Below are 25,338 nucleotides of genomic sequence, written 5' to 3' on the forward strand. Positions count from 1 at the left end.
TTCCTTCCAGCCTCAATGAATCAGCTATAGTTTGACATTTAACCTATGTTCCAGAATTGTGATCTTCATACTTCACACAGGAGCCATGAATAAAATATTGAAAAGTCTCTGCCTTAGGAACATAGGCAGTAAATTGAATTCTAAAGGGGGAAACAATCCAACTGCTGACATTTCGATAACCTATCCTCTTTCAATAAATTTTGGTGAAGAAACTCTAGAAAAAAAATCGTGCTTTTATGGAGGTGGAACGAAGAAGAATTTGACAAGTAGTTTGAACTGGGTTCTGGCTTAAATAGGCAGCCTTATGATGTTAACAAAACATGATAATACCCCAGAAGGTCCAGAGCAGATTGAATAGCACTATTTCAGACTAGGATCGAGGAAAAGAAAGGAGAATGAAGAACATCTACCTGGAGATGATTAGAATAGAATAGAATAGAATAGAATAGAATAGAATAGAATAGAATTCTTTATTGCCCAAGTGTGATTGGACACACAAGGAATTTGTCTTTGGTGCATATGCTCTCAGTGTACATAAGGAGAAAAAAAATACATTCATAATTTGATTTAGATTGCAGTAATATATAATGTGACTTAAATAAAGGACACATATTCCTCTCTCAAAGGTCTTTGGATCCTATGAGTTATTCATCAAATGAAAATTAGTGAGAGATAAATAGACACAATGTGAATTGATTACCAATCATGCCCTGAGTTTGTGGGCAGAGAAAATTGTGTGTGGGGGGGGGGGAATCTGGAAATCTTAGAGACAGAGAATATGAAGGACAGTTAAGTCAAATGAGAACAATATCTACCTTATTCATCTTCAATTTAAAATAATGACATGGTAATCACAAGTTGTCTAGAAGTTGTTACAACAATAACAAAAGTCATATTGACCAAGGTACATAGAAAAAACACACACAATATTTTAAACACATTTGCTATGGCATACACTTGTGTATTAGAAATCAACTGCAGATGACAATACCATCTTGTATGTTGGTACCTATTAAGCAAGTGGTTCATTTAGCTGGTATTGTCTGAGCTTGAAAACTAAGCAAGATGCTTCTGGCTTAGCATTTGCATGGGAGAACTACCCCAAAATCAGACTGATGATTCTCTTCTTGCTGTTTCGAGAATGTCTTCCAGAAATACATTCTGGAAAGAAGCAATGGCAAATTATTTCTGTAATGCTGCCAAGGACATAACTTCCTCAAAGTGTCAATTTCCTCTAGCAAGGGTCTCTCTCTCTCTCTCTCTCTCTTTCTCTCTCTCTCTCTCCCTCCCTCCCTCCCTCCCTCCCTTCCTCCCTCTCTCTCTCTCTCTCATGCTGCTGAAAAGGAGGCTGGACTAGAAATCATTTAAGGATGACGTTAGCTCCAATGTTTGTGGATTCCTTCCCTTAAGGTGTGGTTTTCATCTTGTCTAAGATGGAAAGAAATTCTCCCTCCATGTCCACATAATCAGTTTGGAAAAAAAATTATCAGTAAACAAATGAAGAAGTATAATAGTTTTGACTCATTTCTTCAGTTGGCTCTCTTCGTCCACTTGTTTTAGGGCTTGTGTGAAGAACATATACATTTTATATCATATTTATGTAGAAAATATTGAAAATTCAAGTGAGTCTACAAACTTTTAAACACCTCTGTATGTTAAGCACACTCTCTGCAAGGGAATTTCTGGGATGAAATATGTGAGCAGCGTCTGGGGGGTCATGTGATCTCCTTTTGCGACCTTCTGAAAAAACAAAGTCAATGGGGAAGCCTGATTCACTTAACAACCCTGTCACTAAATTAATAACCAAAGTGTTTCCCTTAACAAATGTGGCAAGAAAGGTTGTAAAATGTGGCAAAACTCATTTAACAACTATCTTGCTGAACAACAGAAATTTTGGGCTCAATTGTGGTCGTAAGTCGAGGAGTACCCGTGACTTTAATTGGCACAGGTAGTCCTCGACTTACAACAATTCACTTAGTGACCGTTCAGTTACAGCACTGAAACATGTGACTTATGACCCATTTTTCACATTTATGACTGTTATAGCATTCCCATGATCACGTGATCAAAATTCAGACGCTGACAGCTGGTTCACACTTATGACCATCGCTATAGCCCAAGGTCATGTGCTCCCCTTTTGCGACCTTCTGAAAAAGCAGTCAGTGGAGAAGCCGCATTCACTTAACAACTGGGTTACTAACTTATCGACTGAGATGATTCACTTAACAACTGAGGCCAAGAAAAGTCGTAAAATGGGGCAAAAGTCATTTGACAAATATCTCACTGACAAATGTCTCACTTAACCACAGGCTCAACTGGCCTGTAAATCGAGGACCGCTGTATTGAGCGAGGTCCTTTGTCAAATAGCATGTGATCACCGCTTCCTAGCGGGCTGGGGTGATCTCTCCTTCCCGCGGTCGCCGCGTTACTCCCGGTTGTTTCTCCCCTAGAGGGCGCGTCTCGGCCGGTTGCCGTCGGTGCCTGACCGGCTTCTAGCAACCATAAAAGGGCAGGAGGCGGATCGCTCCTTTCTTTCCTTGAGCCTCGGATTGGAAGGCGGCGGGGCATATAAATTCCGGCAGGGCGGAGTGAAACAAAGCAGTTTGCCTTAGGATCCGACGCGGAGAGGTGGGAGCCGAATAGCTGCGATTCAAAGGATCGGCGAGCGAGCCCCGAGTTTGGCAGGAGATTTTCCTTTTGCGCTTTGGATCGCCTCCCCACCCCCGCCCCCCTCCTCGAAACTGATAACTTGCGTGGGTTTTTTCAAAAAAATTAATCCGAGAGAGAGAGAGGAGGAAACCAAAAGATTACGGACATCTCAATGAAGGAAAGAAGAGCTAGCCAGAAATTAACCAGCAAATCGATCATGGACCCTAATCAGAATGTGAAGTGCAAAATAGTGGTGGTGGGAGATACGCAGTGTGGAAAGACGGCGTTGCTTCACGTCTTCGCCAAGGACTGCTTTCCCGAGGTAAGTTGCCACCCGCCGAGCTTGGGGGGATCCCTCTCGGAAGTTTATTTTAAGCCGGATTTCCCGGGGAACGGTCTCTCGTGACGCTCGGTTTAATGTGGAATGCCAAAGAAATGCCACCTGATCCGGATCCCACCGTCGAGAAATTAGCCTGTCCCGGACCCGGGTTGGGGATGGTGAAGGTGATGATGGGGGGGGGGGGGGGGGGGGGAGCACTGCGATCTTCAGGATCTCAGCTTTTCAGTGAAGCTGCTCTCCAAGTCTTTCTTCTGAGAGACTTCAGTGTAGCTCTGGATCCCGAATGTACTATCCGGATTAAAGCCGCTTCCTCGCTCGTGATTGATAGTGTCACCCAGCCACCCCGGCGGTGACATAAAGCTTGTCTCCTTGGCTGATATATTAGCCCGGGGACTGGTTCATTGCCTTATAAATCACTAGTGAGGAAATGGATTGGATGCCCGCAACTTCTAGCCTCTGTCCTTTATCCCTCCTCCACTCTTTAGTAAAGCTTTGCTGAACTTATGTATAACAATTGAGTTAGTAAATTTAGTAGACCCCTGGCCCCTTGATTTAATACATTTAACTTGTTTAAGTTGAGGGACTGAAGCCCTAAGAATCTGTTTAAAGCATACTTGGGCATGCAGAAAAACTCTTAGCAGGACTTTGACAAGCTACACCTATTGTATCTTTCCCTCCTGAAAAGATATTTCGTGAGGGATGGGGAAGGAAAGAACAATGGGGTGGGGGGCATCCCCCTCCCCCTCTGCTACTGCATTCCTCATCCAGGAATGGAATCCATTTTAATTTGTGTTTCCCCAAGCTGGTGCCCACGAAACGTTTGAAGAATGACTCCCATTAGTTCCCCCCTCCCCCATCTACCCTGACCTTTGACCAAGTGTGAACAAGGCTGGTTTGACTTTCAAGATCTGAGAAGTATAAACTTGGTTGGAGGGAGGTGAACCGAGCCTGATGCCGCAATGTAAAGCAATGAAGGAAAGTGGTATAGAATTAAAGGCATGGCCGGTGGCTGAGAGATCCAGGGAAAGATTTGTGTCTCTTTCCAAGTCTGTGAATCTTCCAAGAAGGAGAAAAAAAAAATGTTAAAAGCCATGTGGTGTTCACTTTCAAGCGACCGTAACACTGTTCTTCTTTCTTTTGTTGCCTAGAATTATGTGCCCACTGTGTTTGAGAATTACACCGCCAGTTTTGAAATAGACACGCAGAGGATAGAGCTCAGCCTGTGGGACACTTCGGGTAAGAGCCTAGCTGTGTAGCAGGAATTCTCTCCTTCTGTTTCCATGCCATTCCAGTGACTCATAGCTGCCTTGTGTCGTAATTATAAGGCTTCACTCAAACCTCTGTTAACACCCTGTTGATGAAGTAATTACTTGCCATCTAGAAAGCTGCCTTTTTCAGAGGGATATGTGCGTGTACGTGTCAGATTTTGACATAAAGTATTGTGTCCCCTCCTCCCTCCTTCCTTTGTTTTAATTGTAACTCTTTCTGCAGTGTGGTTAATGCTTCCATCATGTTTACCTGACTCCCCCCCTCCTTTTTCCCTCTTATTTTTAATTCTCTCAAGGGTCTTAGGGTAATTAGCTGAACAGATGGGAGAAGGTTATACTGGCCTATTGTGAGCCATTCTTTTTAATATTTGCCTCCACGGCTGGGGGGAGCCGGCATGTGTTCTCCTTCTGGTAATATGTAATTTATACAGCCACAAGAAAATGAGTAAATACACATATGCCGGCATATATTGGGGGTGTGTACGTGTTTCTCACTGATTTTCCCCCCTGCCGTTTTTGGCATGCATTTCCCACATATTTTCTTCCCCCAAATACTCTCCACAGCAAAAGGTGTAGGAAGTCCTTCACTTAGTGGATATGAGGTGATTTTGGCATGGGGGTGTAATCCCTGGAGGATTTGACAATACATCCAGCAGGGGGTGGAAAAGCTTTTGAAATGGAATTTGACAAAAAGCTGAAAGAAGTTTAAAGGCAAATGTGAGTTTTATGCCTGAGCATAGTTTAAGATGCTGTTAGGTAATTCTAGAGAAAAGGGGCAGTGACAAGATAGACAATTGAGGAGTGGAGTTGCTGAATTTTGGCAGATGAACAGACTTTATACCTTCCAATTGTTTTAACTAGTGGTAAGAAAAGGGTTCTTCTGTGAAATTTGTCTTGGGATCTCTAGTAATGTGGATGTAGACCTGAAATTGTCGTATTCAGGTCACCTCAGTATGTAAGGTTTCTTGAGGAAAATAAATGACAGGATTTCCTCTCAACTGAGCCATCATTGTTGTACACCTGATATAATTTGGTCACTTTTACTTGCTGCTTAAAGTAAAGTAGGAATCCTTAAGCCTTGTTTACCAAGTCTAGGAACCGTTGTTTTCTTGCAAGGCAGATCAACATAACTTGAATTGACTAGCAATGATCCTGTGGCTTTCAAACAAAAATCATTCCCACCTTACATGGGGATATCAGCGTTTGAACCATGGGCCTCTAACATCCATTGTTTGTACTTACTCCTGAATGATGGTCCTTCTCTTTCCCTGCACTCCATCTTGCTAAATTACAACACTGGAAACCATTGCTTCTTTCCCCCCTTCTGCTGTGCACCAGATTGTCTCGCAGTCTTCCAAATGAATTTTCTGCCCCATAAATAATCCTCTTGAGACTTTGCCTTTCTTCTAGGCCATCCTGTGATTTAATGCTAGGTTTGCAGATGCTGTCATTTCAGCCCATATTCTATCCTAAGGCAATAATGTTGAGATGGTGGGAGAAATTAAAGAAAAAGTGTAACCTGGATCATTTCTGAGGGACTGAAACAATAGTCGTATAAAGAGACTAATCTGTGTTTTCTGGTGGTTTTATACTGTATATATTTATACCTTTTAGACCTGAAGGTCCAAAAGAAGTTATAAATTTGCTCTATATTTACATGAAATCTAATCATTGCTAAATGATTATATTTCATGTAAATATAGAGCAAATTTATAACTCCTTTTGGACCTTCAGGCCAAATCTGTAAAGAGCTTTGCAATGAACTGTGCAAGGAGATGCTAGAAGCAATGTACATAGTTACACTGATGCCCCTCAGCACTTGCATAAGGCTGAATTCTCTTCTAAAAGAAGTGGCTGGATTTTGTATTCTCAAGAACCACTGCAAATCCTAGAGCCTGTCATGGCCTAATAAAATCAGCTCCATTTAGCAATGAAATACATTCGCTCGAGCACAGCATTCCATAAAGAGCAAAACCAGGGAATGCTGGAATCTGTTTCTTTCAATATTTTACTCATTAAATTTATATGCAGGTGATATATTAGTATCTTGGAAGCCTTTTCTAAGGGCATAAGAAATTTTACTTCTCTCTCTCCTGCTCTTCTGACTGATTTTGTATCACTGAGATGAGGCCTATAAAATTATGTGTGCAGAGCAAATAAAATCTTCCTGGTTCACTGTTATTTATGATGATTAAAAAAATATGCCACTAAAGAAGGTAAGGGGTGGGAGACAAAGAAGGGTACAGGATGATGAGAATGAATGGCAAGAGAATCTGAACTCTTGTCTGTATTGCCTTCAGCCTGGTGTGTGTAAGACCACCCAGTGGGTTAGCATTCTTCTGAGGCAAAGAAACCCAAAGAGTTGCTGAAGAGGCTGCCTGTTTTACAGCCTAACACACAAAGTACAAAGTTCTTTCTGGTTTTAAAAACACTTTTAAGTATTAGGACAAATGTTTGTTTGCCATTTGGAAGCAACGTTATGAAATCACATTGCGGCACGAAGAATGGTCCGATGGGGAAAGGATGTTAATAAAAGCCCCAAATGGCAAGTCTGCTTGTCTTGTACATTGGGCAACGTTTCTACAGCTCTTTTGAAGACACCACAATTAAGTCCTTTCTGCTTTAGCAATCTTCACAGCACATTACTGCTGTTGGCATCATTGGAATGCAAGCTTCCAGATGTGGATGACAGCTGGGAGGCCCACAGCTCTGATTCTCTTTCTCTTTCCTCCTCCCCCTACAGAGGAATGCGTGCTGCTTTTCTCCCTCCACTGTGAGAGCAAAATTTAATTCTCTCCTTCCACCCCATAGCAGGAGAAAGAGCATGAAATGGAGAAAGGGAGTGAAGGAAAATTAACACAAAAAAATCACAGAACTTAGGCTTTTATTCAAAGTTGGAGATCTCCTAAACTATGGTACATGTTAAGGGTGCTCTGTGGAATAATTTTGTTTTTAAACTTTATGAGTGAGAGTTAAATTCCATTAAACCAATGGGCCTTATTTTAAATCTAAGCCAACCACTTCAGATTAGGATCCTACTGACATTTTTTAGTTATTCTTGGAGTTATAAATTAGTTGTCAAGTATCAGCTGCCTAGATATTTTGGGCTGTGGTTCTCACTGCTCTTGGCCTAATGCCCTATTAGCTGGAGGTGAAGAGAATTAATAGTTTAAAAAAATCTGGCATTTACTGGGTTAATTATCCCAGCATTTTTATGTTGCTAAACAAAATAGAACAATTTTTTCCTGGCATGAATCAAACATAGCCTTCCAATTCCAACAGGATATGATGAAACAGACTTCAAAACTTTCAGGAGATTGCCTTAATTCTTAATTATTATGTTTCTGTATGTTGAGTTATTTTGCTCATCTGTGTCCTAAGATCTCTTCTACACTGCCCTGTGGTATTTTTTAGCTGCACAATAAGTAGGGGCTATAACTCTTTAAAAAAGTAATTCTCATCTGTATTACTCACACATGTGAATTACTGGGTAGTCTGAAGTTATCCTTCTCATCTTTGTTAGAGATTAGCATATCTTTTGCAAGCCTACTATAGAGGAAAGGACTGTTCTGTTTGCTAGACCTATCCTCATCTAGAGATTATAGGATTGCAGCATGACTCCAAGTCAAAATCTACGCCTAGTTTGAACTGCATAAACTTTGCATTAAAGACTGACTGCTTGAGTAGGACAAACATCAAACATCAGCTCAAACATCAGAGTAGCAATAAATATCAATATAATGGTCTGAAGTAGTCAACCTTTGATCCTCATAGTGGAATCCAACTTTCATTGTCATCTTTATCACTGGCTGTGCTGGCTAGGAAATGGGTTTTCAGCACCTACAGGGTTACATGATCAACCCTGTTAACCACAGGGTGCTTGACTATAGATGATAATTGGGGCAAAAGGATGGCAAAACAGAATAAAAAGAACAAAAGGACAATCTCCCATTAGGAAATCCCAAAGTTGGGGTGAGTTTATGTATGGAAAAAATTATGTGATGTTCCATTATGTATTTTATTTACAGCATACGACTATGCGAAATTGCTAAAATGCAGTGAATTTTTATAGACTTCATGTCTACCAGAACTAGTCTACTGTTTAATTGAACACAATTCAAGAAAATAATGCTTCACTTTTAATGATACCACTTGGGTAGTGCTCATCCTTCAAATATTGGTTGAGGCTCCCAAAACATTTCAATATGACTCTTAGTCTCGTGTGTTCTCATTAAGTGAGTGGGTCTACTTTATTTCACTGTACATTTGGGATGAGCATTCCTGAACGAGTAGTGTTCTCAATTAACAGCGGTTAATTGCTGTTTGACCACATCTTGGCTTTGGGGTTAAAATTCATGGAAAGGTTTAGAAATCAACAAGTACAATAAATATCTGAATATTTTATGCTTTAATCTATCCCTAGAGCTGTTGGGATTACAAACATTCAAATAGGAATCTATAGAGTTGCTTTAGAGCCATTTTTGTGAAAGCCAAGGTCTCATTTTTAAAATGAGAGAGAGTGCAGTCCAGCCTTCACAGTGTTTTTGTGTCATAAATCTAGTAAATTAGGGAACAGGCAGCACTAGTATTCTGACATGCTTAAAGCATCTATACCAGTGGTAGTCAACCTGGTCCCTACCACCCACTAGTGGGCGTTCCAGCTTTCATGGTGGGCAGTAGGGGTTTGCTGTAACTCTGCTTTATAAATTTTATAAAGTAAAGTTACTTTCCTACTTTATAAATCACCATTACCGTGGAATCGGTGGGCGGTTAGAAAATTTTACTACTAACAGAGATACAAAAGTGGGCGGTAGTTATAAAAAGGTTGACTACCCCTGATCTATACTATGAGCACACAGCCTAGCAACTCTCTCTTCCCATTAAGAACCCAGCCTCTGATTATGTGCTCCTGATTCGGATTGACCCCCTTATGACAGGGGTGGGCAATCCTTTAGAGACCAAGTGTGGTGAGAGATATCTATAGCAAAGTTGACCAGGCTCCATTATTCATGTGTGTGACCTTGGTTTTTGATGGGAATGCTATTGTTTATTTTTAAACCATCTTCTGCTTTCTTTTATATCTTACCTTAAGGTTCTCATTATTTCCCAACTCAAAATTGTGCAGAATTGTGTTGCCTTGTCCAGAGGAGACTCCCCCACAAAAAGTGGACTCTGGAGTTGCATACAACCCTGGGGTTGAAAGTCGCCAATCTTGACTTTTGATATGCTGTAAGATGAGAGCCAGCTTGGTGTAATGGTTAAGGCATCAGGTTAGAAACTAGAAGACCTTCTGTTCTTGGCCCAGTTGAGCCACAAAGCCAGTTGGGTAACCTTGTGTCCGTCACTCTTTTTCTCAACCTTAGGAAGGTAATAAGGGCAAACCACTTCCAAATTCTTGCCTGAAAACTGGATGGCTTTGCTCAGGCAGTGATGAGGAGTCAACATGATATGCAAAAGTACCAAAAAGAAAAAAAATATGTAAGCCATAATCTGTAAACTGCATTAAAATATTAATTTTACACTCCACCATAGGAGAGTGTTCTATTGTCTCATTAATCTAAATTGCACATGAAGTATATTAGCCAGATTGAACAATGACACTCTTCCTTGTTGCAGTTACTGGAAAATAATTTGTAGCAAATTATTTATTCTTTCACAGTCGTCTTATATAGCTTGTTGCCACAGAAAATGAGCTCATTTTAGCAGCTTTATTTTTGCAATATTTTATTAAGAATTCAAAGCACCTGAAAGGTGTATCCAATGAAAACCATATGTCTGTTTACTGGGTTTTCCCCCTCTTATGTTAAATAGCTTATCCATCACATCTAGCAGATGTGTTTTATAATCTCTTATTCAAATTGTTTTCAGACGTTCAGATTTCACAGTTATACGGTTACCCAGTGCTAAATCATAGGACATTGAGGGTGGCTAATATGTGAATTTTAATTAACTTTAATTACAAGAAAAACATGAAGGCATACCAAGGGGCCTTGACAACTTTCAGATTAATTGATTTTGATATTCATCTACTAGGGTAATCCAAACATAGTCTTCCCAGATAGGTTGGGTTCCAATTCCCATAAATCCTCAAAGAATATTATCATAGGTCAAAGTAATTTGTCTTCTGAAACATTCTGTGGCCTTTTGGAATGTTGGAGTAGCCTGCAAATATTATATAATTTCAGGGGACATTTCATCTTCTTGATCAGTTTAGCAATTAGCCACTAGTTTCCCAGATAAAATATTAATCATTGCAGATTGTCAGTCTTCCAAAATGTCTTGGAGAAAAGGCCTTAATAAACTCAAACTGGGTAACTCTTTCTGTTTCCGGAAAAGAATATGGTGAAGACCATCTGATTCCTTTGAATAACCAGGATTGTTATATAGGCTAGATTTGATTATAAAAGCCATCCATGATAACTTAATTGAGGTTAAGAAGCTTTTTCATGAATGACATCTGGGAGATAAGCATATAAACTGATCACCACTCAGCTTAGGGAACTGGTACTTGAGGCAATGGGTCAGCCTTTCATTTCTAAATCAGTGGCAGATCCCTGATCAAAATAGTGATTAACAGTTATTACAAGTTACTATCAGGCACTACTTCTGCAGCAATGGTATTTTCTGCTGGTCTTAGTGCTCATTTTACATTTGTGTTTAAAATTAACCATGGTGGCTCAGTGGTTAGAATGCAGTATTGCAGGCTGACTCTGCCCACTGCCAGCAGTTCAGTCCTGGCTGGTTCAAGGTTGACTCAACCTTCCATCCTTCCAAGGTCAGTAAAAGGAGGACCCAGATTTTGGTGGGCAATATGCTGACTCTGTAAAAAGCTTAGAGTTGTAAAATGCTGTGAAGTGGTATATAAGTCTAAGTGCTTTTGCTATTGTGCTTATTAGACCAATTTTTCAATGATCCTATAATATTGAACAAGCTTTTGAACATTTATTAGAAACCTTGATAAGGCAACAAGGGGAAACTTTCATCAGGCAGCAAGAGGGAAAACCTGGGAGAAAAATGGTTGGCATGAAGCTAGAGAACCTGCATTTAGCCATGTCAGGTTGACAAGTGGGATCAAGGTGTCAGTATAGAGAAGCCTAAATGTCCTTTCCTAATAACAAGGATATCAACATATGGAATGCATGTTGTGATCAAGATATACTCACTCGCATTTGTGTTGCAACTTGGCATGCAAATACATAAAGAAGGGAGTTTGTGCTGTCATACCACAACTTCACTATCAAAAATTGTTCAGGTAGTCATTTTATTTATGACCCAAAGATCAAACAGCAAAGTACAAATGTAATCTAAAATTTCGCATTAGATAAAACAGTTTTAAAACAATTGATAAATATTACAGAATACGTTGAAATTTCTAGCTTGTTGATGTATTACAGTTGATATGTTAGTAGCAGGGTTGTTAAGTGAATCTAGGCTTTCCCGTTGACTTTGCTTGTCAGAAGGTTGCAAAGGGGGATCACATCACCTTGAGACACAGCAATGGTCCAAAGTATGAATCAAGTAGGGCCAAGCATCTGAATTTTGATCACATGATTGTGAGGATGCTGCAAAGGTAACTCTGAAAAATGGTCCTAAGTCACTTTTTTCAGTGTCATCGTAACTTTGAAAGCTCACTAAACAAGCTGTTGTAAGTTAAGGACTACCTGTAATACGTATGTACAATGTATGATGTAGATTGGACAGAGAATGATTTTTGCCTAGAGCAACCCCCTACCCAGGGGTGGGTTCCGGCTGGCACTGCTGCTGGTTTGCTCATGTCCGCGCTTCACTTGTGTGTGTGCTTCACACACACACACACTTGATACCCGCTGCATGCGCATGCAATAGAAATTGTTCTGCGCATGCGCAGAACTGATAAACAAGATGGCGGAGGTGACTGGAGGTTCAGGGATGTGGCAGGCCTGGGTTGCTGCCAGTTCCAGCGATCCAGGCTGCCAAACCACTAAACTGGTAGGAACCCACCTTAGCCCCTAATCCACCCCTTCCCCAAATGGTTACTGAAACAAATGTGTTAAGGAGGCAAGCTTGACTTGGAATGTTAGCTTCCCAGCAGTAAACTTTAGCCTCATAAGACCATATAGACACTATACGCAGATTGCTAATCTCTGGGAACTTCATTGATGTAATACATTCTGAATCCAAATATTCATCGGATGTACAGTGATCTCCTCAATCTGTGCCATTTCTCTGTTTTGGGCAGGGTTTCAGGGTTTTTGAAAACCATCTTGGGGAAAGATTGAACAGACCGCTATTGAGTTCTCTTGAAAAGAGACTTTTTAGATTTTGCACACATTCTCAAGATTCCTCAGCTCTGAGGATTTGGTTCTAAGTAAAAAAGGTTGCGAAGATAAAATGCCCTATTGAATTCCATCCTGATGCTTTTGTTCCTAACTGCTGACTGACTTGGGCAGAGATAAAGGATGGCTATTGAAAGAAAATACATTCCTTGGGAAGCAAAATGTAACTATATATTCTTAAAAGATGCAGCATACAGTAACATTCCTCAGTCATTCCCTCACATTTTCCCCCAGATAAGAACGCCAGATTGGTTTCCACTATCATTGGATTCAGCAAATTTATAATTAAATAAGGTGACTCTGGCGTATCAGTATATCATTCATAGACATGTACATATAAGGTATGTAGATCTCCTGGGTGATGACTGAACACTTAGGTATGTGTCTAAAGAATTGTTATTATATTTTTGGGGTGAGGTGCTTTATTCTTCTCTTATGCAAGCAATATCTCTCTCCAAAGTTTAATGAACCTTGGAAGTTAAAGGTTCATCATGCCCGTGCCTGTCTCAAGAATGTGGAGAAGGTGGCACCCATGCTAAGAGCTACCACAATAGCTGTAGGTTGGAAATTAAAATATTGTGCATTTCCCCGAAGTTAGTCGAGGTTTTATAGCATGGTGATAAAGCATAGTATCTGGTTATCCGTGGGTTGCACTTGAGAGAACAGTGGTTTTGGAATACCAGCTTTAAAAACTGTGATCATGGTTACATTTTTAGACAGTAGGTGTGCCATAAAAGCACAACTTAGATTTTGGCCAGCTAATTAGTGATCACCAATCCATGGCCTTGCCAGCAATATATATATATTATTGAGTTATATATATGTTGCTTAAAGGCTGCCTATTCTTTTATCAGAAAAGGGCAGGTGGGACCAGTGACTTTGCCCTTTAAAAGTGGGCAGAACAGATTGTAATGGCTAAATCCAATAGTTTGTGCCTTTTTCTTGAAAGAAACCCTTGGTAGGAGCAAAGAATGATCATCTGCTCTCTGATTATGGCTCAGGAAAGGTCATCAGAAACTTTCCACAACCACACTACTGAAAAACAGACACGAGAGGCCACTTTGAGGCTGAGTTCATCATAAGAAACCATGGTTTGATATTGCATCTGAATACAATATATGCATATGTCAGTTGCAGGTGCCTGATGAGTAATCTCATCAGGAAGAGCCAGACAAGAACATATGTCTTAAAAGTAGGGTCAGTACCAGCGGTGGGATTCAATTTTTTTTTTACTACCGGTTCTGTGGGCGTGGCTTTGTGGGCAGGAAATGGTTTTGTGGATGTAGCTTTGTGGGCGTGGCAGGAGAAGGATACTGCAAAATCCCCATTCCCTCCCACCCCACTTAACTTGTTTTCCAGCTCCGTTCTCCTGTTCAGGGCAACAAAAGAAGATCAGCTGGGAGGCAGTGGGGACGGGGCCAGCCTATTTGCCGGTTCTCCGAACTAGTCGAAATTTCCGCTACAGGTTCTTCAGCACCTGTCAGAACTGGCTCAGTTCATCTCTGGTCAGAATAGCACTATCTTAATTGCAAAATACTTTGACTTCCATATCCAAGGGGAAAGAATTTGGTGGCATATTATGGAAAAGAACTTGGCAAGATGTCCTTGGTAAATTTGTGCTAAGCAGGGTTAGTTGTGTTTCTTTAGATCAGGAGTGGGGAACTATGGCCATTTTATGGTTTATGCTGGTTTAGGGATTCTGGGAATTGTAGTTCACAGATTGTAAAAAGACCATAGTTGCCCATCCCTAGTTTAGATGGGCAAATATTCTCATTTGATTTAAGACAATCGGTATCCTCCAAAAGTAAATACCTTTTTGGGAGTGAGGGCTATATTTTAACTTTCCATGTCAGGTCACAGAACATACCTAGAGAGGGATGAGTTGTCTGTCTCACTGTTGGCATTTAAGCTTAACTAAATGCATTATTCCACAAACGTTTAATGGCTATTAAACATTTCTATTGCATTAATAATTGTAATGTGGTAAGCCCCTTTGGAGTTACTTCGGCATAGGCTTTCTTCTCTAGATGTGAATTCTTTGGCCAGCTTGATCATTCCTGAAAATTCTGGGAATTGTTTACACATCTGGAGAACATCTAGATTTGGGATAAGTCACTGTAGAAGTTGCACCTGAAAGTCTAGCTTTGGGGAAACTGCAGATGGGGGCCACATTTTTTCTCTCTAGCAACCCTATTTGCAGTAATAACTGTTCTACCTCTGAAGTGTTTGGCCGTGTTGCCAGATTCCAGCAGGAGCCAGTGAAGCAGCAGTGAGAGGCTATAGGTTTATTGTTCCTGTATAAAAGTTAGCTCTGGTGTTGACAGTATAAATATACATCTTGTAGAAGATCATTTGAGATGCCCAACTTCATATGCTTCTCTTTTGGGGTACCGCTTCTCCGTTCCCTAATCCAAAATCTGGAGTAATACTACAAGAAATGATGAGGAAATTGTGCCATCAACTGGTCCTTGCTGTATGTAGTGTTTGAATGAGGGCTAATGGAATTGTGTCATGTAGGAGAAAAAACCCACAAAACCTTAAGGAAATTCCTTCTTCTTCTAGAACTTTAGCTTGTTGAGCATTCAATTCCTAGCATGGGAGAGGTGCCTTATCTATTAGCTTATGTCCAGGAGCAACCTTTTCCAATCAATACATAAGGTAGGCCCCAAATTAAACTTGAAAGGAAATTGCAGATCAGTTTTTCCTGGCCGGAGCTTTGCTCCATATGTTCCTGTTTCCTTCAAAAGCAGCATTCCTCAAATTCCTTCCTTCTGGTCCAGCTGCCTTTTTCCCCCAGATGAGTTCCTTTTGCAGTTTACCTTAAACACCCTGAAACAGCAGGAAGGGGGGGGGCGCATTTTGCAGAGTCCTCTCTATCCTGCTCAGTTATCAATGCAATCCCTCACTCATCTGTAGCATGCTGCAGGTTTAAAGTATTCAACATGGCTCGTTCCCCAAAGCCAAAGGCGATCTGATCACCAAATATTTGTGTCCCCTCTTCCAGCACACAGTATGCAGCCAACTATCCAGCACAGTGATAGAGAATGTCTGCCAAGAGAAGACCCCCTGGTTGTCAGCCCGGCACCATCCCTGCTAAGATTTGGCTGGCTCTCAAAAACCCTAGGGTGTGCTATACAAAAAAACAAAACAAAAATCAGGAAAAATAAGGATCTATCAGGAAATAAAATATAGCTGGTCTGGGATTGAGCATATGCAGTAATATGCTGATTGTCATTTATTTTATGTTAAGAAAAGGATCTGAGAGAGTTATGGAACAGATTATCCTGCTGGTTGATTGAGCAGGTCATTAAACTAAAAGGGACATTTTATTTCTACACTGTTTTGTGGCAGGTCAATGATAAACAGGAGTAAATGTGTTTTTAAGGATGCAGTCCAATTCTTCAGATTCCTGGGAGAGGAAGACCACTCAACCATTTAAAAAATACTTAAGCCATTGACTTCTTCAAGAAACAGCCAGTTCTATCAGGCTTTTAAGTTTCATGGGAGCTGCTTGCAAAGACAGTGTGGCTGGAGGCGATGTGGAATTCTGCATTCCAGAAGACCAATTCCCTCTAATGACCTCTGATAGATTTGAGCAGGTCATTAAACTGCGGGTGCTCCAAAGGATTCTTTTACTGATGCAGGATAGAAGTGACCCTACAGTAGGACGGAGAAAATTAATAGTTACATGTAAAGGCAGGCCAGACTTATGGCGACTGTGGCCAGATAACTGCTTAGTGGAGGGACTTAGTTATACCCTTGCTGCATATCTGGTGATCCACAAAGCTGTGGGTAGTCTGATCATTATATCAGTGTTGTCATGATGACTGTATAAAGCAGGGGTGTCCAAACTTGGGAACTTTAAGACTTGTGGAGACTTGTGGACTTCAACTCCCAGAATTCCCCAGCCTGGGGACTGGGAGTTGAAGTCCACAAGTCTTAAAGTTCCCAAGTTTGGACACCCCTAGTATAGAGTCAACTGTACACAGAGAAGCAACCTGGAATTAAGGAGAAACTTCCTAACAGTGAGGACAATTAACCAGTGGAACAGCTTTGTCTTCAGAAGGTGCTTAATCACTGGAGGTTTTTCAAGAAAAGACTAGACAGCCACCTGTTTGAAATGGTATAGGGTCTCTTGCTTGAACAGGAGATTGGACTAGAAGACCTCCAAATTCCCTTCAGCTCAATTCTGATTGACTTTAACTGCTGAGCTTCAGCAGAGAAGTCCTATTTTCTGTGTCCCCAAACACATTGCTTCTTGTTGCCCACTCAACAGTGGAGATGGGATGCTGTACTTTCATTATCTTTACCTCTTATTAAGTCAGGCAAGAGGGCTATGCTCCAGGTGTCATTGATCAGAGGCTATCATCTAGTATCGTGGTCCCCAACCTTTTGGGGATTGGGGACCCCTGATATAGTGGAACCCAGTGAAACATGCCTTTTCTGTATCTGTAGAGAGTTTTTCCCTTTTGTAGATGTTGTCTCTGGTTAGGTTGATACCAGTCATAGGCAGGAAACATAAATGAGATGTTTGTTGAGTTTCTGGTGGTTGCGTTATTGGGTCACAAGTTGTGACAAGCTAAAGGTGCAAGTGCCTAGAGCTTTACAAGGAAAGGTCTTTGCTTAGCAATGGCAACTGGTAGCAGCAACTCCGTCACTTAAGCAACACAGTTGTAAAGTGCAGTGTCACATGACTGCACCAACCTGTAACGACAGTTGTGGCAGTCCCAGTTGCTGTATTAGGTGAATCCCATATGGTTGCAGCCTCTCCTGGTCACGTGATTGTTACTTGTGACCTCCTGCCAGCTTCCCTATTGACTTTGCTTGTCAGAAGCTGGCAGTGAAGGTTGTCAATGACAGTCACATGACTGCGGGATGCTACAGCAGGACCCCTGGTAAGTCCCTCTTGTTCAGTGCTATTGAACAGTCACTGAATGAATGAATGAATTCGGCATGAAAACAGGGTATAGTTAATTAACCATCCAACTGATCTCCCAGCACTCCAGCAGATCTGGAGTGATGAAAAGTTTAGTAGCTGGATATCTCATAGGGAGATAATGCTTGGGAAGGCTTTATGGGGACAGCTTTATGGGAATAGGCTAAAACATTGTATATATTTTCCAATTTCGGAACATTTGGCTGACTGGCCGCCTTGGGTATTGCGAAAGTAATGCTGAGCATATATTTCTCTAGGGTTCAGGCTTAAAGTGAACCTAATATAGTGTTTAGATCTAGAATTCAATCAAGTTCTGAAAAATGCTGAGGTAACAAACTGAACCTAACTACATTAGTCATGGAACAGAAAATTAGAGGTGTGTGTCATTTTACTACAGCTGTAGTCCTTTTAAAAAGAAGGCAGACAGCTCCTGGGCTCTCTTGGCATAAGTGTAAGAGATTTTAGTGAGCTTAATCATATTTTAATTCTCCGGAGAAACAAGAACAATTTCAAATTGTTGTTTCCCTTCCAAACTGTACGTGAGAGCTGTTTCTGGGAAGCCATGTAAGCACATGCTTTATTTATGTGTAGGTGACTTACCCATAAGAAATGGGCTGAAGAGGATCTGAACGCCCATTGGTTACCCTATGTGGTTATTCCTTCTCTATTAGTAAATGTAAAACAAGTTCAAAAGATGGTGGCTGTTTCAGCTGAAGCTGACCTAAATGAAATGATCTTTAATATTGGCTTCTACTGATTCTAATGAAGGGGTGTCAAACTCAAGGCCCGGGGGCCGAATCCGGCCAACGGGGTGCTTAGATCTGGCCCGTGGGGCCACCCAGGAAACAGTGAAAGACTGGCCTGTGGTGCCCTTGCCAGAGAAAACAGAGCTCGGGAGGGCCACACACTGGACAAGGGTTACAGGAGGAGAGTCCGTTTTCTCTGGCAGAGTGCTCGGGCCACCACAGGCTCCTCCGACACGAGTGACAACAAGCTGAACATGCCCACCCTGGCCATGCCCATTCCAGCCCCCTGGGGTCAAACACAACCCTGATGCGGCCCTCAGTGAAATTGAGTTTGACACCCCGTTCTAATGGATGAAAGAACCTTGAAGTTGAGGATCGGGAAATCATGATACCTGTGACACATGAGAGTTCTCTAATCTCTCCAAATTGGGTTGGGTTGCAACTGTCATCAGAACTGAAATCTAATGCATTTGGGGAGCACAGGATTAGAAATGATTGTCATGTGCCATGATTAAAACTCTTGGGGCACATACTTTTGTGATATGTATGTGTTTTTCTATTGTATAACCCTGAATTAATTTATTCTTAACAGGGTCTCCTTATTATGATAATGTCCGCCCACTTTCCTATCCAGATTCTGATGCCGTCTTAATTTGCTTTGACATCAGCCGTCCAGAAACTCTTGACAGCGTATTGAAAAAGGTAGGTGTTTTAGAAATGTGCATGTCTATCAAACGCTACGGTTTTCATTTATATATATTTAAATATATTATCCAGGCTGGGGATTGGAAAAATGCAGCTACTATGTAGACTACTATGAAAATATTAAAAAAAGAATAGTTCATTGTTTTCCCAAGCATATTTATCTCTTTGATCTATATGTTGGCCAGGACTCATAGCTCAGTAGGGGATCATATAATCTGAATTTTGGAAAACTAGATTGTCAAAATCCCAGCATCCTCGCCATTGGCCAAACTGAGAGGAACTGCTACAGATTATAGCTGAGGAATATCTGAAGAGGAACAGGTTTCCCACTGGTTCTGGTTTAGTGTAAAGCAATTTTATTATTAAACTATTTATTGACAACAAAACCAGCTGCTGCCCTCAAAAGGAGGAGAATGGTGAGATTAATATCTGACTCTTAAACAAATTGCAAACCGTGTCTTTTTTAATTGACTAACATGGTGAATTTTGTACAGCTGCTTATTTCTTAAAGGAAATTGCTTCTTCATCTTTCCTTCTTAAATATAACATTTGTTTTTAATTGTTTCTATATTTTTTGATGTATGCCACCCCAGAGTCATTGTTTCAGGTGGGTGGCTACAGAAATCAGATAAATAACCCATGAATTAAGGTCTCAGAAGCTGAACTAATTTGGTTGAGTCAAAGAAAGTGCTCAGCCTAGGCCCCAAATTAACCACTGTTAGATTTGGGTAGAATTTTATCTTTATTAATTGCAGTATGATCTGACTTGTTTCTCATCTCATACGTTAGGAAAAATTGACAATCCACCGAATTTCAATAATTTTCTATATTTTGATGCCTATCTTTTTCCTAACATTTTATAACATTTTGATATAATATTAGGCTAACGGGAAACGTGGGAATAAATAAAACATACTAAGGAATGTCTGCTTTTGGTGATTATTTAAAATAATTGAAGATGAGTAAAGAAATGACACAAAAAGGATATGAGCAGACAGAAATGTAATTGAAAGGGACTAAAATTAGAAAGATCCATCTTTATTTCTTTGAATTATGGAGGGACCAAGAAACTGTTTGAAGAACCCGTCTAAAAAAAGATAGAAGATTCTCTTCTCTATGCAATTTATAAGGAGAAGGGGGATGTCTAATCAAGTCTTTGTTAAACTGTGTAAAGGTGGGATCTCAAGACAATGAAATTCTTGAAACATTATTTTCTAGTTTTCTTGAATGCCTTTGCCTAAGAACACTGTTCTCCTATATTTATTAATGAAACAGGATAATGGTTAGGAACCTGTGTTTTTCCAGATGATATTCTGTCGAGATTCTTAGCAATCCTGGTCATAGTTGTCTCAAATGTGTTTTTTTCTTTTCTTCAAAAGGTGATTGGACTGTTTTTTTTTCCTTGAGGAAGAAGAAGAAAATGTTTTGCTTCTCATCCAATAAGCTTCATCAGTTCCACCCCCCACCCCTCCATCAGAACTGATAAAGCTTCTTGGATGAGAAACAAAACGTTTTCTTCTTCCTCCTCAGGGGGAAAAAAAACCCATTCCGATTGCCTTTGGAAGAAAAAAGCACCTTTGAGACTTCCATGATACTGAATTTCAGCTTCCCAAAGACCTAAAAAGCAAGCTGAACCAAGAAGTAGTGTGGTGAAGAATTCCAGTTCAACAGCATCCCAGTTCCTCTTGCCTGATATGGAAGTAGATCTCTCGTTACTTTCCAAAAAGAAATATTTAGAGAAATGTTAGTGCTAAACTCCTTTAAGTTATGACCCCTCAATTGAAGATATTTTAGTGGGAATGTAATCAAGCAAATTGAGCTTATTATATCCAGTAGGCCTTACATATAAATAGATGGGAATCCCAGGAACTAAAGGATTTGAAAAAGCAATATATTCATGTGTATTAGGTATCCTTTAGTTTTAAGCAAACCTTCAGCTATAGGGAGAAGTAGGGGAATGCACATTTGATCTTCTACATATATTAAAAGAACAACTGCCCAAGCCTTAAATGCAATTCAATTACAGATGATCCTCGACTTACAACAGTTCACTTAGTGACTGTTACAACAGCACTGAGTTACAACAGCAAAGTTACAACAGCACTGAGAAAAATGACCTATGATGGTTTTTCACACTTACAACTATTGCAACATTCCCCTGGTCATGTGATTAAAATTCAGATGCTTGGCAACTGACTCATATTTACGACAGTTGCAGTGTCCCGGGGTCACGTGATCCCTTTTTGCGACCTTCTTATCAGCAAAGTCAATGGGGAAGCCAGATTCACTCCGTTGCTAACAACCGCAGCAATTCATTTAACAACTGTGGCCTGAAAGGTCTTAAAACAGGGCAAATTGAACTTAACACATGTTTCGCTTAGCAACAGAAATGTTGGGCTCAACTGTGGTTGTAAGTCGAGGAGTAGCTGAACCGTGTTTTCTGTGGTTAATTGTGACTAAATTAGATTACATTCTTCCTCCCCCGCCCCACTGACTTGCTGATACGCATTTTGAAGGTAGCCCATTTCTAGAATTGCTGCTGATCTAACCCATTCCACCTTCTGCAGTGGGAGCAAATACACACCTAGGCTTGGTGCTAAGCTGCTTTATATTAAAAAGACAAAAACAAGCCCATTTTCACACAGTACAGACCGCATTTTGTGCGGGACACAGGTTAGGACCACAGTTTAATCTAACGATTACGCTACATGAAATTTAAGGAGCAGTTGAAACTTGCTCTCTCAGAAACTCCCTTGATTAGATCTGTGCTGCCGGTTGATGTGATGACTCAGATGCAGGGCAGCTGGGCTGTCTGCAGGGGATGCTGAGCTTCATGTTGCCAGCCAGCCTTTCTTCCTCAGCCCTCTGGAGTTGGATGGGTTTAAAATTAGCAGCACTAATTTTGATGCAAGACTTGTCCTGACAGGCCATTCACCTTAAGATGGCTTCTGATCTTTGGCGAACCATAAAAGACAACTCTGCATTAAAACACAATGGTGTTGGTAGTGCCATATACATAAATATATAGAGATATTAGGTGTAAATATCATACACACACATCTCTATCACAGATGGTATTCAGGAGGTTCTGGCCAGTTCTGGAGAACCGGTAGCGGAAAGTTTGAGTAGTTCGGAGAACCAGTAAATCCCACCCCTGACTGGCCCTGCCCCATCTATTCTCTGCCTCCCGAGTCCCAGCTGATCGGGAGAAAATGGGGATTTTGCAGTATCCTTCCCCTGCCACGCCCACCAAGCCATAGGACACCTACCAAGCCATGCCCACAGAACCGGTAGTAAAAAAAAATGAATCCCACCACTGGATTACTTCAGAGATGTAAATTAGTTTGAAAGACAAATACACAAGAAAAGGAAAAGTTGATTTATGTAATTCGATTATGAGAATGAGTAAGCTCTATAAGATAATCAGCTACAGGCAAAGCTAACCGGTGGGCAAGGGCATTTGGGATGTGGATGGTGGTTAAAGTGCCCTATACATGTGAAAGGGAATATAAAAGTGTGGTCTAATATTTGAAATTATCAGACTGAGTTATGCTTCTCCTTAGTGACAGTTAATCAAAGTCCCAATTAAATAACTTACACTGTCTGACCAGAGGTAGTATTCGGCAGGTTCTGACCAGTTCTGGAGAACCAGTAGTGGAAATTTTGAGTAGTTCAGAGAACTGGTAAATACCACCTCTGCCTGGCCCCACCCCAATCTATTCTCTGCCTCCCGAGTCCCAGCTGATTGGGAGGGAATGGAGATTTTGTAGTAATCTTCTCCCGGAGTGGGGAGGGAATGGACATTTTACAGAATCCTTTCCCTGCCATGTCTACTAAGCCATGCCACACCCACCAAGCCACACCCACAGAACCAGTAGTAAAAAATGTTGAATCCCACCACTGATCTCTGTCTGGTGTGTGTGTGTGTAGTCCTTGGTGGACTCTGAGCTTGATTGTTTGTTTTCATTACCCAATTAGATAACATTATCAGGGCTAGTAGGTGTGGTATTTGCAGTATATACAGTAGCACCAAGGTAGGGTGGTAGCTTTTTAGCTACAGTGAACACCAAAGACGTCAGAGTTCAACCCTGAGCATATATATGTATATATTCTCTGCTTTTGGATGTACATATGTATTAAGGATAATTAAAGAAAGTGGAAGATATTATAGACTAGTTCTCCCCCTTTCTCTCGTTCTCTCTCACACACTTTTACATCTCTAACCTCCTGCTAAGGGATGCAGTGGCTCAATGGCTAAGACGCTGAGCTTGTTGAGCAGAAAGGTCAGCAGTTCAGCGGTTCGAATCCCTAGCACTGCGTAATAGAGTGAGCTCCCATTACTTGCCTCGGCTTCTGCCAACCTAGCAGTTTGAAAGCATGTAATGCAAGTAGAAAAATAGGGACCACATTTGGTGGGAAGGTATCAGTGTTCCGTGCGCCTTCGGCATTTAGTCATGCCGGCCACATGCCCACGGAGACATCATCAGACAGCGCTGGCTATTCAGCTTTGAAAGATGAGCACCATCCCCTAGAATCGGAAATGACTACACATATGTGCGAAGGGAATCTTTACCTAACCTCCTGATAATCTAAAGGTTCTCATCACTTCATGAGGCAGTGGAGACCTCTTGCCATCCTTCACTTTTGTTCCCGGGACAAAGGTTAGGGAAATAAAATCCCCATTTCAGAGCTTCCTCCAACATACAGCATGATCAAACTCAGCCGAGATTGCACCCTTTGGGAGAGGGGGAGGAGCAAAAGAAAGAGGTATAATGACATCATCATGCAGGGCTGCCTTGGAATTTTCAGTCCATGTTTCTCATTTTTAGGGAGGTTTTTTTTTTAAATTTACTTTTCCAAACCTATAAGAGGCTTCATATACCCCTTTAGAGCCATCTACTACTGTGATTTGGCAATGTGCATAGTTGGGAGATTTTACATTGGGGGAAAGAAGGAGGAAGAAGATGAGGAAAAAAAGGATATTAGGGTCACATCTGTGGCCAGAAGTGGGGAAATGTTGAAAGGGACGTCTTGGCAAAGCAGTAATATACTACTGTAAGCCACATAGAGTCAGTCAAGATAATGTGATAGATGGCATTTAAATTGAATAAAAAAATAAATCAAAGTGCCACCTTTTTTACAGGGACAAAACTTTGTTCACCATGCTGGTACTACTCTGGATTTTTTAAAAATCTCTGTCTCTTCCCCTGGATGCTATTGGGGCCACATATGGTCCATGGACTGTATTAATCCTTCACTCTTTTATATATCTGCAGTTGAGAAGCTCAATTTCTGGGGTGGAGGGGAAAGGCTATTGAGATCTAGTCCATACGTACTTAAGCATTTATATAAATTTGACTGGAAGAAAAGGATTTAAATGATCGACATCTGCAGATGCAGATGATGTAAATGATGTAAACATGATTGAATCTGCATCCTAACATCACAATGAAGGCATTTATGACTTGAGTCCTGAGTAAAGCTGAACCTTACAATCCTTTGCATCTATGCTCAGAAAAAAAAAGCTTTATTACCCATGATTGATTTTACTCAGAGACAAGGGCGTGTAGGATTACAATCCGATACTATTTAATACTTTAATTGGATGCTTTACTTTACTGTTACATAGCACTTCAAGTGTACAACTAATCATGATAGGAATTAACACTTTAAACTTCTCAGTGGCGCAAGATGCACTACTTTATTATTGCATTATGGCATTGCATGATCATGAATGTCTTATTTTTACAGTGGAAAGGAGAAATTCAAGAGTTTTGCCCCAACACCAAAATGCTTTTGGTTGGCTGCAAGTCTGATCTGCGCACAGATGTTAGTACGCTTGTAGAGTTGTCCAATCACAGACAGACACCAGTGTCATATGACCAGGTAAGTTCTGACAATTCCATATTTTGCTTGTTACTTTCAGACTTTTTATAGTACAGTGTAGCAAAGACAGATACATACGCTACACTGATTTTCATCATTCATAATTACTACAGGCAGTGGGAATTTTGTGAAACCAGAAAATGTGAATTAGTGACTCACGGTGCTCGCAGTGTCATTGCTTACCATAGTTGCAGAGCTCATCCTGCAATTAAGAAAACCCAGGTTCAATTTGTAGAGTGTCAAGATAAATGAAATCTGAACTATGAGTGCAACAGTAGATAGTCTTTTTCATTTGGGTGCCTGCAAATTTTCTTTGAGTTCTGCTTGGGAGACAGACATGGGTCTGGATCCCCATTGTCCTTTAAAAGACTTCCCCCAAACCCAAATGAAAGTCTACAATTTTGGTCCCGTTCATTCTAATGGCGGCTGCAAATAAAGTCCTGGAGAAGAGTAAATTTGAGCTGCAGGTTGCCCAAACGCTCCCAATGAAATG

At 40.8% G+C, this 25,338-nt stretch overlaps 1 protein-coding gene across 1 annotated transcript in view; it reads left to right on the forward strand.

The window, feature by feature from the left end:
• The first annotated feature begins 2,586 nt into the window (after nucleotides 1–2,586).
• Nucleotides 2,587–25,338, forward strand: part of RND3 (Rho family GTPase 3) — a 28,004-nt gene continuing 5,252 nt past the window's right edge. The window contains exons 1-4 of the mRNA XM_032211692.1: nucleotides 2,587–2,971; nucleotides 4,138–4,225; nucleotides 18,847–18,956; nucleotides 24,711–24,845. Of these exons, the coding sequence (XP_032067583.1) occupies nucleotides 2,822–2,971; nucleotides 4,138–4,225; nucleotides 18,847–18,956; nucleotides 24,711–24,845 (483 nt within the window). The 5' untranslated portion in view covers nucleotides 2,587–2,821. The remainder of the gene's footprint in view (nucleotides 2,972–4,137; nucleotides 4,226–18,846; nucleotides 18,957–24,710; nucleotides 24,846–25,338) is intronic.

This window comes from Thamnophis elegans, chromosome 1 (genome assembly GCF_009769535.1).
Source record: "Thamnophis elegans isolate rThaEle1 chromosome 1, rThaEle1.pri, whole genome shotgun sequence".
Classification (NCBI taxonomy): Eukaryota; Metazoa; Chordata; class Lepidosauria; order Squamata; family Colubridae; genus Thamnophis; species Thamnophis elegans.